The 15,216-nt window shown below is 36.6% G+C and overlaps 1 protein-coding gene and 1 long non-coding RNA gene across 3 annotated transcripts; both read right to left on the bottom strand.

Annotated features, from left to right (window-relative positions):
- Positions 1-3,287: 3,287 nt before the first annotated feature.
- LOC103954464 lies at positions 3,288-5,144 on the bottom strand. The gene is made up of 2 exons (XR_668197.3): positions 4,769-5,144; positions 3,288-3,596 (listed from the first exon to the last, which is right to left on the bottom strand). It is a non-coding gene; the product is annotated as an uncharacterized LOC103954464 (long non-coding RNA).
- A 4,453-nt stretch (positions 5,145-9,597) lies between these two features.
- Positions 9,598-14,659, bottom strand: LOC103954460 (probable serine/threonine-protein kinase At1g54610). 2 transcript variants are annotated; one of them, XM_009366295.3, is made up of 8 exons: positions 14,485-14,659; positions 13,584-14,019; positions 12,935-13,219; positions 12,505-12,822; positions 11,951-12,178; positions 11,388-11,488; positions 10,695-10,812; positions 9,598-10,339 (listed from the first exon to the last, which is right to left on the bottom strand). In XM_009366295.3, the coding sequence occupies exons 2-8, from the start codon at positions 13,953-13,955 to the stop codon at positions 10,001-10,003; spliced, it is 1,761 nt and encodes a 586-aa protein (XP_009364570.2). In that variant the 5' UTR covers positions 13,956-14,019; positions 14,485-14,659; the 3' UTR covers positions 9,598-10,000. The 2 variants fall into 2 exon arrangements, with proteins under 2 accessions (XP_009364570.2, XP_018504738.2); XM_018649222.2 differs by lacking the exon at positions 14,485-14,659 and having other exon boundaries at positions 13,584-14,132.
- Positions 14,660-15,216: the final 557 nt, after the last annotated feature.

Below are 15,216 nucleotides of genomic sequence, written 5' to 3'. Positions count from 1 at the left end.
ATCCACAAAAACATCAAAGTAGGATACCCATGTACTATACCAGATTTAACAAGATCAGGCAATGGAGCCCATTCAGAGTATGCATTAACAGCATTTAAAGTAGCTGTTATTGTTGCTGCATGTTGTTTTGCAAGGTCGAATTGTTGTTATCCTGCTTCACTCAACGCAGATCCGAAGTGCCTCTTTAGTAACTGCACATTTTAATTCGTTAGGACAAACCATTGCATACACACACACACGCCCACTCCACTCAATTCACAGGTAAGAGTTAAAGAGTGCACAAGACACAATTCTGGTTAAACCTTCCAAATCTTCATTGTGAACAGTAATATCTTCAGGAAGCCATCTTAGCGTCATGGGGACTAACTCAGCCTAGTATTAAAAAGGAGTAGGTGATTACCAAAACCATGTTTTAAATGAAATACAGAGTGAACAAGGAGGAAAAATATTTACTTGAATAGGACCATTGTAGGATAATGAAAGCAGAGTTGGAAACAGTTCTTGTCATAGATTGAGAGGAAAACTAATGAAAAAAGCTTGAAAACTTTGAGTCTTGACGATAAGGACAAAATAAAGGGTAAAGTGAATAGTATCAGGATTGACGTTTTAGTGTAAAAATATAGTTTTTCGTTAAAGTGAACAGTATCGGGAGTTTTCCGTTAAAGTTCCTAGATTTAGTTCTTCCCTTCTAAGTTCTAACCATCTGTAACTGATCAAAACAAGTGAGTGTTACAATGGAAAACTAACCCTTGACAGTTTAAATAGTCAAGAGAAAAGCAGTGGAAAGAAAGAACGAACCCACTGTCTGTGTCTGGAGGGGAGAGAGAGTGAGATGATGATCGAGGGTTTTCTGCAACGGAAAGAAAGAACCCACTGTCTGTGTCTGGAGGGGAGAGAGAGAGAGAGAGCTATGAAATTTTTTAGTGGCAGTTTTAGAGAGTGCTCAGTGCTGTGTTTTGTGGCGGTTTTGTTTTCTCTTTATTTTTTTAATTCTTTTTCTATTTTTCCCTTCTTTACTAAGTTTTGCAGTTGCGGATTAAGTCAGTTAACAAACTATTTGAGTCTCAGTTCTTTTATATTTTTGTTTGCATTCCATTTTCCGCAATGAATCCAACCGGAGTGAGTTAGGTTAGACAAGTTATGCCAATTTGTCCGTCCTCTTAAATTAAGTTCGAACCCTATTTTTGTAAATTAGAGAATTTTAAAATATGATTGGTTAAGAAAAGTGGGAGCTGAGACATTTCATTTTGTTTATTTATTCTTACTTTTTGGGTTTGGGGTTTCTTAGGACGTGTCATCTAAGAAGAAAAAAATAAAAGTCTTTGTTCGAAAGATAATTAGCTAGATTTCATGCCATAATTGTCCGTAAATTATACCATTTCTCTCTTTTTCTTTCAGCCTTTTTCAATTAAAAATTTATTAATAAGGGTCAACATTCTTTTTAAATTTTTAGGGCAAAGAATTTGGGACAAGGATTGTCTGTCCTCTCACTTCCGGTGCCCTCCCGTGCCTTCCTGTTTGTATGGTCACGGTTAAACCACGTCAACATTTTATATTACTATTTATTTTTGTCTTATTATCTCTATAAAAAAAACAATATAAAATGTTGACGCGGCTTAACCATGACCACACAAAACAGGAGGGCACGGGAGGGCACCGAAAGTAGGAGGGCAGACAATCCTTGTCCAAGAATTTGTTCTTTCTTTATTTCTATTTTGCCTTTCTATGGTTGCTTTAATGGAGGGGTTATTTTGGTTCAGTTTCAAAAATAGTTTGAATTATTTTACTGTAGTTCTAGTGAGAACATATCTGAAGCACTTTTTGGGGCATTAGTAGCATAAGCTGTGACAAAACCAATATCTATTTTCAATTTTGGTTCAGTGAAACAATGTCTGAAGCACTTCTTGAAGCATTAGTAACACCAGTTACGATAATACCAATATTTGATTTTTAAATTGAACATTGACTATTTCTTAAATCGAATAATGTTATTATCGCTATTCTTTTAACTGAACAAAGTTTCCAACTTTTATGAGCTAAAACTAGCATTAGTAGATTCAAAAGTACGAAACTCTGCAAACAAATCAAATTTACATATAAATAGTTATATTTTGTTTAACATCGTCCAAAGAATTGCCAAAAGATATGGTGACCAACATGATCTAACATCAAATAATTCCACAACTTGGTAAGGAAATAGAATTCCCTATTAGTCAAGGAAGATCGTAGTTATACAGTTTAAGATAATTTCCTTCCATCCATAGAAGAAGTACAACTACTAATACCAAAGCATTATATACCAAAAATGTATTTGATATCAAGCATGCAGTTTCGTGACAAATTTCTGAAGATACCTTCGGAACATGGCTTCCTTATCTACGAAAAACTATCTTACTCTCTCGATATCCCAATTAGGAAGGAGAATACCACAAAGATACAAGTGTCATTTGCCGTCCAAGCCCAGCAGCTCCAGCTTTCGGCTGCCGGAGTCTTCACCTTCATCATTAATTCGATTGGAGAAATTCAATAACAAAATAAAGAAACCGTGAATTGAAATCAGGAACGAAATCAGAAATATGCAAATCTTTCAAACAAGAAACCGAAACGAGAAGAGAGCGTACTATTTGATAGGAGAAACTGAGCTCCAGAGGCTCGATACTGAGCCGCTTTGCCTTGCTTATCGGATTCGATGATTCAATTGATTTGTGAACCGGTGGAATTCGGATTGAAAATGAAAAAGAGATTGGGCGGAGAGAGAGAGAGAGAGAGAGAGAGAGAGAGATTGCAAAAATGGAAGAAGTGAAATTGAATCGGAAATGAAAGCAATAACAAAGAAAAGATTTTTATTGTGACGGAAAGACAAGTGGTACATCATGTGTTTTGATAGAAGTGGTGGAAAATTTTATTTTTTAAGTTATTAAATTTTTAGCATACATATCCCACTATTTGTATAGTGACACGTGTTTACCACTCTGTACACCGATCACATTAAAAAATCTCTCGAAAAGATGGAAGATCGAGAAAGAGAGAGAGACATTAAACAGAGAAGGGCATGCCGTAAGGGCAAAATTGAAAATTCATTGTTTGGGCTATTTTGATTGGACTGATTTAATGTTGAACTTTGTCGTAACCATTAAATAAAGTTACCAAACCTATGATTTTTTAATTCACATTCAACGTTTTCAAGTTATTTTTATTAGGTTCTTTATAAAGATGTCTGCCCAGCAATAGGTATGGCAATTATCTCTGCCCAAAAGTGTAAGTAACAAACATGGAGATTTGCAAACTGATTAAATTACACACCGAATTTGAGTAGATATCAAGGGGAAAACACTGATAGGCCAGTTGCAACACTGCGGTTTGCAACATGCTAACATATCTCGCTGGTTTATTAAATGATATAACACTTAGTCACACTCAAACAGAAAACATTACAGACACGACATTGTGATCAACAAACCTGGAACATCCCGACTGTTCAATAGCCGGCATTATCAGGTCCCTAAGGTTCGCACGCACAGCACCCACAGCAAGGTTCGCATCCACAGCACCCACAACAGCTCTGAAAGAAGCCCCAGCAGGTCAAAACATTAGACCTGCAGCAGTAACCCCAAGATGATAATAACTTAGAAAAAATTTTAAAACAATAATAATGTAAGCACACGGACATAAAACCACTCTTATCCTAATTTTGCGTCGGACATAATTTTACTCGTAAATAAGAGTCTGTTTGGTACTTTTATTGAATTCAACTTTTTAAACTCAAAAACAATTTTCAAGTTTTAGGCTTTAAAAACTTGTTTGGTATAACTGTTTTCAAAAACTGAATTCAAGACTAACTAAAAAATATAGTCTATTATCTAAAAACACAAAAAGTAAGGGGCATGTTTGGTACTCTATTTGAATCTAACTTTTTAAAATGAAAAACAATATTTAAGTTTTAGACCTTAAAAACTTGTTTGATAGAACTATTTTTAAAAACTGAACTCAAGACTAACTTAAAAATATAGTTTATTCTCTAAAAACATAAAATGTGAGTTTTGAGAGTTTTTAAACTTAAACTCACTCATTTATTTTCTCTCTCTCATTCTTTCTCACTCCAAATCTATCTCTCTCTTTTATTCTTTTTTCTCTCCTTTTTATTTATTTATTTATTTTACCTTTTTCGTCTTTCTTCCAATCCGCTCTCTTCATTCTCTCGGTTCTTTCTCTCACTCATTTTTTCACCTTTTTCGTCTCTCCTCTAATCCGTTATTTTCATTCTCTTACTTCTTTCTCCCACTCCTCTTCCTCTCTCTCCTTTCTTTTTCCTTTAATTATCTTTTACTTTCTTTCCTTCTTTCTCCTGCAACCCCCTCTTTTTAGATCTCTTTGTCTAGTTTAAGTTGTAAGATTTAAAAATTTTAAATCGTAAACCAATCAAGTTTTTGAGTCTTCATGTTTTCAAAAAATGTTTTGAAAAATGATGAAAATTTTCAAATAAGATACCAAACATGCCCTAAGTTTTTAAACTTAAAATCACTCATTTCTTTTCTTTCCCTCCTCTCCTTTCACTCCAAATCTCTCTCTCTCATTCTCTCTCTTCTTCTTTCTCTCTCTCCCTTCTCTTTTTTTTTTTTTTTTTTTTTTTACCTTTTTTGTCTCTCCTCCAATTTGCTCACTTCTCACTTCTCTTCCTCTTTATCTTAAGAAATGTTTTGAAAAATTATAAATTTTTTCAAATTAGACATCAAACAAGCCCAGTGATTTCTGAATTTTGCCAACTCACCACCATGTCATCACTGCGCCACAGCATGTTAGCGCTGCGCAAAAGAGTTTACGTAAGCCCAGCGATTTCCGAATTTTTCCTCCTTCCGGCCGTCCCCCTGTTTTTGTCATTCCTTTCTGGTGATGTGATCTCTCTCTCTTGATCAAAGAAGCACTGTGGTGGATATATATTCTACAGCTTCCTTTGCTGAAATGCTGTTGAGATTGTATTAGCTATATATAGCGGAGCCAACCGGTCCTGACCCAAGGTTTCAAGATCAGGTCCTTAAGGTTTATTGAGTTTTCATCTAGAATTTATTCTTAAGGACAAATATACCCTTAGAATTAACTGGAAAATGTGCTCGTGCTTCACTGCAGGTGCTAAATGTATTATACACGACATGATTTCCACACAAAGTAACCAAAAAGGTGGTCGAAACGGTATCACATCCTCAAGAAGCATTACCCAGCAGCAGAAGCCATGACAAGAAACGCTTCACCTAGAAGAGTGTTCACCACGAAGTAAAGAACCTTCTCTTTTCATATTTTGATCTGTCAATTCTTGCAAAGACTACAAGCAAATGAATGATGTGGATTTGTCAATTCTTGCAAAGGTTAGGTGCTGTCGCCAACATATGCCATTCAAAATATAAGAGATTCTACAGCTGCAATTTCTAATAAAAAATACACTCAGTGATTTAATTTAATTCCATATGACTGGTACTACTGAATGCATGAAAGTTGTGCATACACAAGAAGCACCAGAAAATCAAGGATGTATCAAAGAAAATAGAGTCACCTTCATGTGAGGAAGAACACTTGTGTCAGCAGTTTTGGCTATACGAATAAACGATGTGCAAATTTGCAACCTTGCACACCGTGCACTACTTGTAGATGGATCCTGCTGAACAATAATATGATTTCAAAGATTATTAATGACACTGCCCACTGCATCTGGAAAATACTTCAAAAATGAACCCATTGCATCCAAGTAGTGCCCAAGTACTTCCACACGGGCTGGCTCAGTCCACTTCAAAGAAAGCAGCTGCTGAAGCAAACCTTCAAGTTAAGAAACAAGTCATGTTAAGAAACTCAAAATATAAAAATTCTCAAGCTCATATAAAGAAATGTTTAAAAGTAAACCTTCAAATGTTCTGCATAGTTCAAGTTGAGCTTCAGAATGACCCCCGGCAATTTCATTTGATCCATCGAAAATAATGCTTACAACATTTTCTAAGGCCGACTGCATGCTTTCCTACGTCCTGGAATTGCACAGAGGATGGAGAGTTATAAGAATCACCAATGCAAGCAATACTGGAGTGCTGGAAACTCAAAAGATAGCAAATTGAACTCTGAAAAGTGCTTGTGACCAAACCTGAGCAGGCATTGGAGAAAGCAAGAGGCTTTTGATGATTGTATCAATTCTTTCAGAAACTTAAGATCCAGCTATAAGAGGCATGTATAAAGCGACCAACTTGATCAGTTCTAACGGCATTAAGATCATTCATCAGGGAAAGAAACCTTTGAAAAACGCAGGCCAAGGACGGCCAGGTGAACTATTCTCAAAACTTCTAGTGTAAACCAGAACAAAGAGAAACTTCTATAAGATGCAAGACAGCATAAATGGTCAACATGAAAAGAAATGAGATAGATTTCAAGGTTACTTTAATGGATCCTCTACTCTAAATCACAATTACTAACAAAGTCAAGGAATGTACCCATCCATCCATGTCTCTGTACATGGATTTAATTATTTAACACAATCCTATCCCAGAGAAACTATAAATGTCGTACGAAATTTTATACTAACTGAACTGAAGAAGCATGAGCTAATATACAGAAACAAAAATATCCAAGTTCTAAGAACTACTTACCAACTTTGAACGATACTGGCCAAAAGTCCCCTTGTCCTCATCGTCGTCACTCCATAATTCCAAATGCCCTAAAGAAAATGCTGTTCCGTGAATTAGTTTTTCTCTCTTGAGCATGTGTTGGAAAGATACATCCAGAATCGCACTACATATATTATCATTCAAACAAATTAAGATTTTTCTCTTTTCAATATCGATCGGATCAGAACCATCTCCAGCTGAGTGAGCAACAGCCTTTAGCATTGACATCAAGTCTCTCATTAGTGCCTAAACATGCATGGAAGACGATTAAACGTGGTATGCAGCGTATGACATTGTCTCAATTATCCGTACATTACAACAATAATTGGGAAATTATCTTCATACCAGCCAAAAGGTGAGAGATTGAAAATGAAGAGCTGCCTTAAAATGTTGGAAAAACCCCAGCATCTGAGAAAAAAAGAATAAAATGAGTCATTCTATTTCAATAACTAATCACTTGTTGACAGAACCAAATGAACAAGTAGAAAAGAGTGGTAAATAAAGAGGCAGCACAGCGCTATCACCAGCAATACAATGCAAGTTTGTGGAACCCAAAGACACCATACTTTCACAAATGTATTCTGCAAACTCAATATCGCTTTCATCAATAACCCCAGTACCGGGGCTAGATCTGTACAAAAATTCTTTGGAGACATTCATCAATATTTGGAAGATGTTACTCATTGCAGAATCAAATTCAGGAGCAGAGGTATCTGTTTGCTCCCTAAATTCACCATGGGCCTCGCGGGCATGCCGGGAATTTACTCAAACATGAAATTGGTGGGTGCTGGCGTGCCATTACTAGATGCTCGCAGACAGAGAGAGACCGAGTAAGAAAGAGACACTTGCCAACAGCTTCAAATCAACATCCACAAAAACATCAAAGTAGGATACCATACCCATGAACTATACCAGATTTAGCAAGATCAGGCAATCGAGCCCATTCAGAATATGCATTAACAGCATTTAAAGTAGCTGTTACTGTTGCTTCATGTTGTTTTGCAAGGTCGAATTGTTGTTATCCTGCTGCACTCAACGCAGCTCCGAAGTGCCTCTATAGTAACTGCACATTTTAATTCGTTAGGACAAACCATTGTATGCAACTTCTTTTAAAATTTAATAAGCAAGACATACAGTGTATAATAAAGGCAAAATATCAGGTAAAGATTGGGTCAGCCCACGCAGCAATAGCCTTCTCCAATCTCCTGTATTAACAGTTAAGAATAAGGGTAAGGCCGCATGCAGCAATCTAAATCTAGAGAACAAGCATTGCATGCACACACACACACACACACACACACTCCACTGAATTCACAGGCAAGTGGAAAAGAGTGCACAAGACACAATTATGGTTAAATCTTCCAAATCCTCATTGTGAACAGTAATATCTTCAGGACGCCACCTTATCGTCATGGAGACTACTCAGCCTAATATTAAAAAGGAGTAGGTGATTACCAAAACCATGTTTTAAATGAACTACAGAGAGAACATGCAAGGAGGAAAAATATTTACTTGAATAGGACCATCGTAGGATAATGAAACCAGAGTTGGAAACAGTTATTGCCATAGATTTAGAAGAAAACTAACGAAGAAGGTTTAAAAACTTTGAGTTTTAACGATAAGAACAAAATAAAGGGTAAAATGAACAGTACCAGAATTGACCTTTTAATGTAAAAATATGATTTTTCGTTAAAGTGAACAGTATCGGGAGCTTTTCGTTAAAGTTTCGGGATTTAGTTCTTCCCTTCTAACCATCTGTAACAGATTGAGTGTTACAATGGAAAACTAACCCTTGACAGTTTAAATAGTCAAGAGAAATGCAGTGGAAAAGAAAGAACGAACCCACTGTCTGTGACTGGAGGGGGGAGAGAGTGAGATGATGATCGAGGGTTTTCTGCAACGGAAAGAAAGAACCCACTGTCTGTGTCTGGAGGGGGGGGGGGGAGAGAGAGAGAGAGCTATGAAATTTTTTGGTGGCAGTTTTAGAGACTGCTCAGTGTTGTGTTTTGTGACGGTTTTGTTTTCTCTCAATTTTTTTTTAAGGAAGTGTTATTGGCAATTCAAAATTTTCATTTTACACTTCTTATAAGTGTATTTTTTTTTTTATAATATAGAAAGTTTAGAGTGTAGAATGAAATTTTTAGAGTGCTAATAACAATTCCTTTTTTTTAATTTTTTTTTCTATTTTCCCCTTCTTTACTAAGTTTTGTTGTTGCGAATTAAGTCAGTTGACAAACAATTTGAGTCTTAGTTCTTTTATATTTTTGTTTGTTTTCCATTTTCCGCATTGAATGCAATCGTAGCGAGTTGGGTTAGACAAGTTATGTCAATTTGTCCTTCCTCTTAAATTAAGTTCGAACCCTATTTTTATAAATTAATGAATTTTAAAATGTGATTGGTTAAGAAAAGTGGGAGCGAGACATTCCATTTTATTTATTTATTTTTCCTTTTTGGGTTTGGGGTTTCCTAGGACGTGTCATCTAAGAAAAAAATAAATAAAACGTCTTCGTTGGAAAGATAATTAGCCAGATTTTATACCATAATTGTCCATAAATTGTACCATTTCTCTCTTTTACTTTCAGCCTTTTTCAATTAAAAAAATTATTATTTAGGGTCAACATTCTTTTTAAATTTTTAGGGCAAAGAATTTGTTCTTTCTTCATTTCTACTTTGCCTTTCTGTGGTTGCCTTAATGGAGGGGTGATTTCGAGAATTGCAATTTCTTCATACGTATTTTACTTTTTACTCACTTGTTAATTTTTTTATATTTGATATTTTTTTATTTTATTTGACCTAACGATCAAAATTAAAAGGGATAAATGAAGAATAAAAAGAGTTGTGCATAACACCACTCAATTTCAAAATTTCATTTGACCTTCTGAATCAACTCTTGGATTGGTTAGATAAAACTCGAGTTGACAAGCAAGTGCTTACCGACACCTCATTTGATGAACAAAACTTGACGAAGAAGTTTGACATATATAAAATTGGAGAAAAAAATAATAATCAAGATGAAGATATACATAATAGAGGCAATTTCTCTCACCAATCCACCATCCAACAAATTGAAAAATGAACAAACAAACAAACAAAAACAAAACGATATCTCGTAAATATTGGGAAAGAAAAAGAAGGTAATTGGGATTATAAATTTTTTTTTTTTAAAAAAAAAAATTGTATTTACCCCTGCATTTCTAATGAAACAATTACACTGTGCTAGAAGAAGCTGGGGCTGATATGCTCACTCCGGCACCAAATCCAAACTCCGAAACTCAGGATTGTACAGAGGCATCCAACATTTCGTGATTACGTTCCCGAACATCGGGAGTTCGTAATTACGTTCCCATCGTATGAACTCGCGTTCAAGCCACACTTCTCTTTCCTCTAACACGAGCATCGTGATGTTTCTCTCTATGGTTTCCTGCATGGGATTTTGAAGTTTCTCGCCCATCTTGTCCAGTATGTTTCTTCCGTCTTGGACCACCGGCAGAAGCAGGGTCGACCAACGGACCTGACCAAGCTTGCAGTGACTCTTTAGGGTAACTGAATGAGGTTGTGCTGAAAGGAACGTCAGGAGGAACAAGGGAGGGATCAAAATGATGTGAAGATCCCAAAGGGTAACCAACTGCCCCATCCTGGTGCGGTGGAGGAAACTTTTCGCTTTTGCTCTTTGCATTTGCATGCGTAATTAGGCGCCTTCTCTGTTTCAGAAGAAAACTGACGTGTTAACATACTTATAAATCGAAACCTGAATCAAATAACTAATGCCAAAGTCGGCCAAATGGTCATTTCATGTGTATGCATATGGACGTCAAGTGCACTAAATCGAAACTCATTTATGTCTGCAAAACCACACAGGTTAATCTCATTCACATCTCAGCAGTAATCTTTAGATAAAGCTAGACCGCTTCTTTTTCATTTATCATTTTGTAATGGATATGTAATCTACAAGCATACGCATGTGATTGGCTAGCGAAAAGAAGGATGTTTACGTGAATGGAACTGTCAAAGTTAAAGATGACACAATAATTGATAGAGGCAACTTATTAGACATACATCAATATTGGACTGAAGCTCGGCATTGGCTTCTGGAGCTGGCATACCCCTAGGACCCCGTTCCCGTGTGCGTGTTTTCTTTGGACCATCAGCCTGGGCTCTCCCAGCAGCTCGTAGTCTGCACAACCACCAATATTATGCTTGTCAGCAGACTTCACACATTAATAAAGATAGGAGCGTTTATGAAATTTTCACTTATTGTGGTTGAGTATCCAAACATAGCACTATCTCAGAAATATGTCATCAGCACAAGGAATATACCAAAATCAGTCTTTTGCCAAAATAATATACTAAGACGAACACCACTAACAATTAGCTACGAACGTTTCAAGGTAGCAGGAATGCATGTTTGCGCTCGAGTTGCAACAGAGAGAGAAAGAGTGCAGGGGAGCGAGAGAGGTCCCAGGGAAATTTTACATAGAAATAGAAAGGAAACCCAGAAAATGAAAAACTTTAACAAAAGAGGTGTCTTACTGACATATTTACAATTTTGTCCAAAGCTCTATTTAATAAACAGATAAACTAATAAAACCCTTACGGAGTATGCATATGATCGCACGACTTTATTATACTCGTATCCTCAAAGGTCAAGGGCCCAAGGCTCTAACAACATGCATGATTTATTCTAGAAAAGCAGTTCATTAACAGCAAGATATCAGAAGTTGATAGAACAAAATGTCAACAAGACCATACCTACGAGCTTCGTCGTCCCGGCGTTTGGCGTCAATTTCTTTGGTTGGGGGATACTTTGGGAGACTAGAAGGTTCACAAGCATAAGGCTCTGATAGAAAAAACTGCAAATGAGGAAAGAAAGAGCAAAACAGAGGATGTAAGCCATTTATCGAAAGGAATTATAAGAACTGCAGATATCCATCAACTAGTACACACATGATTGGAATCGACGCGGTCATGGATCCACATATAGACCCAATTAGCATAACTATAGTCTAAACACTAAAGTGATGGTTAGGGTCCACACTATGAGATATCACTTGCACATCAATTCTAGACAGGCGACAGTCTGATTAGTCTCATTAACCACTCCACACTCCAAAATCCAAAAATAAAATAAAGGGAAGGGATGCAGAAAGTAAACCATCAGTTTGTTGAATCTAAAATCTGACAAGTCTACTGTCAAGAAACCAAGATGTGTCCTGATTGATTATGTTGGTAGAGAGAAGTAGAATACATAGAAAGTAACCATACAGTATCAAGATCTTGAAATTAGACAACAAGGTCATAGTGTAAGAACTCACCCCACTGCACAATGCAGCTGTGGCTGTCTGACGTTCTGCTGGATCGATTGCAAGAAGAGTTTCAATAAGGGGCAATGAAGATGGGGGAAAATCTTTGAATGTCTCTCTTATGCATCTTCTGTAAGGCTCCCGAGGCCTAAATAGAGTTGCATTAGGCAACTTTGCTTTCCTCCAGTATTCATCTGAAGGTGAACCACATAGTTTGTATATCTTATGTAGTTGCTCCACCTACGTGAGCAGTAAAAATGTGAGATTTACAGTTGCGAGAAACCCAAAAACATCCTCAAATATGTTATCATCTCAGAATTTTAAATTAAAAAACAATGAAAAGGGGATGGAAAAGGTTGAAACTTCAAACATATACTTTAACCAACAGAAACTCAATCTTATGAAAGTAACTAGAAAGATGTGCGCATTGAACATTCCGGCGCAATAACTATTATTACCGGGCGATGTTTTCCAATTTAAAATTAACTTTTAAATGCCTTCCCGCTCATTTTAGCCTGTTACTAAGAAAGGACCTAAGGAAATCAAAATGAGAGTCAACAAGTTACCTCAGTACGACCAGGCATGATAGGCTTCCCAGCTAGTAACTCTGCTAAAATGCAACCTGCACTCCAGAGGTCCACACCCACACCATAATCAGTAGCCCCAAGAAGAAGCTCGGGAGGTCGATACCATAGAGTAACCACCCGACTAGTCATGGGATGCTTGCGGTTTGGATCAAAAAAAGAAGCCAATCCAAAGTCGGCAATTTTAAGAACTCCTCCATTGTCAATCAAAAGATTTGATCCTTTAATGTCACGGTGAAGCACACCACGGTTGTGACAGTGCTCAAGTCCAGATAGTAGTTGATGCATGTAACATTTTACCTGAACCATGAGATGCATCAAATTTCGAAACATTGGAGAATTTACTATAAACCATCTACATGTTTAAACAAGTGGTCAAAGGATTTCAAAGTTCAGTGAAATATTCGCTAACCTGAGATTCTGTGAATTTAATTTCTGGGCTTGCGGCAAGTCCAGCTAGATCATGCTCCATGTATTCAAACACCAGGTACAAACTACATGACATCCTCGACGTAACCAGACCCTCCAACTTTACAACATTGGTATGATCCAGTCTCCGCAAAATAAGAATTTCTCTAGCCATAAATCTCACACTCTCAGGTTCCAAATTGTCAAATCTAACTTTCTTTAGGGCAACAATTTTCCCCGTCAACATATCTTTAGCCTTGTACACATTACTATACGTTCCGGACCCAATCTAACATTAGGGACAAGAAAATGAAAGGGATCAATATTATGAACAAAAAGAGTACATAAACTAAGGGCTTAACATTATGGTAAAAATATACACGAAAAAAGACGTGACCCAAAATTATGTGATAGGCATTGTTCAATTAATTGCAAACTTGTTTACGGCCACCTAATTTGTGATAGGCATTCCCAATAGGAATATTATGGAGAATGCATCTCAAATGATCTGACTTATCACATTTTCCCTTCAGTTCATAACAACGACCATAATTATGCTAAATTCGGCAAAACCATCTTTATCACATCATTTAAGGAAAGGAAGCAAGAATCACAACATCAACTTCTCCATAAAAAGAAGAATGAAAACTTACCTTATCAATTTTCTCAAACGTGTCTGCTTTCCGTGGAGTCCACCCATTGATCGCCTCCCCACACGCCTCAGTGAGCCAGGGTGGCCAGCCTGCAGCCACCTGGGCGCCACGCGATTGCTTTGGTACACTACCTGACCTCGGGTTGGGCTTCGATCGCCTTCTCTCCCCCCTCGGAGGTTTCTCACCTCCATGTCCATTTTCCTCCTTCTTACCCTCACCCCCACCAACATGAACCTCGGCGTTTTCACCATCTACCTTCTGCACCACAACATCATCTACCTTCCTAGCAGATTCTACACTCAAACCTCTCCTCTGCCCCTTTGGCTCAGAATCGACTCCCGAAGACCCTTCTCTGCTAAACACACAGCCCATTCTTGAATCTAAGCTTCATCTCAACATGGTCAATGAAAAAAGCTCTTCCTTTACAATTTAATCACTACAAAATCAACCAATTTGCCAGCACACATGGTCAAATTAAAAACTACCCACCAAAAATCTACAACATAAACATTCAACAACCACAAACAACTACCAAACATCAAATCTTTCCACTAAAACACATACGATTAACATAACCCAGTAATCGAATCACCATAAAAACAAAAAAAACCAACAAAAGGGCAGCTAAAATTCACAATTTTGGAACTGGGTTTCTTCAAGATACACTAATAACTCAAAAAATATTGATCTGGGTATGGAGAGAGCAAGTAAAAGAAAGAGATTTTCCCGAGAAAGTGACAGATTTGTCCTAAAGAAAGAAAGTGAGATTGGAAAAAAGGAAGTGGTGTATATATATTTATGCGTGTGTCTCTATATATATATATATATATATATATATATATAGAGAGAGAGAGAGAGAGAGAGAGGAAGAGAGAGGGAGAGAGAGTTAAAAAAAACTTACTGTGAATTGAGCTGAATCTGTGATTGGTAAGATTGGTTAAGGTGAGGTTTTGTTTTGGAATGGAGTATGGCGTCCTTTCTGCGTGGCTCGGACAAGAGGACGAATAAAAGGAGCACCAGCAGCAGATCTCACTATTTTTCGTTCAAGTCAAAGCCGACAACCCCCTTTCTAATCTACTACCCCCCACACTCTCTCTCCAAACAAATAAAGCAAGGAATCGATTTATATTACAAAATTTCTGGGCAAATAGATTATTATTATTATTATTTTATATTTATATGTTTTGCGTGTAGAGTTAAATTTTTTTTTAATTAAAAAAAAAAAAAAAAACTGATTAAATTGAGTACAAATTTCGAAAAAGAAAACATAAGGGGAGTCTAATTTTTTTTTTTTTTTAAACACAATATCTTATCTTTTTTGAATTTTGATATTTAACTTAATTGATCAGTTATTTTACAAAATCTTTAAAGTGAGCTCAAACGATGAGAAAATACATCGAAATTAAGTTAAAACATCAATCGTTTTCAATGTAAAAAAAAATGTTTACTTTTCTTAAGATCCATTAAGTTCTTTGAGATTGATTACTCTCCCAAACAATTTTGAAGGAGATTTCATTTTCATTTTTTTCTTATGTTCATATAGGCAAGGTCAACATATTAATTTGCATATCATGCGTATTTAGAAGATTATTCTCAAAAACCGATGGTACATCTAGACTCTGCAAAATGCAAA

Source organism: the organism of the source record quoted next, unplaced genomic scaffold, assembly GCF_019419815.1.
Source record: "Pyrus x bretschneideri cultivar Hongxiangsu unplaced genomic scaffold, Pyrus_bretschneideri_v1 Contig48, whole genome shotgun sequence".
In the NCBI taxonomy this organism is placed as follows: Eukaryota; Viridiplantae; Streptophyta; class Magnoliopsida; order Rosales; family Rosaceae; genus Pyrus; species Pyrus x bretschneideri.
Note: the sequence above shows the minus strand (reverse complement) of the source record. Positions and strands in the feature narration are given on the sequence as shown.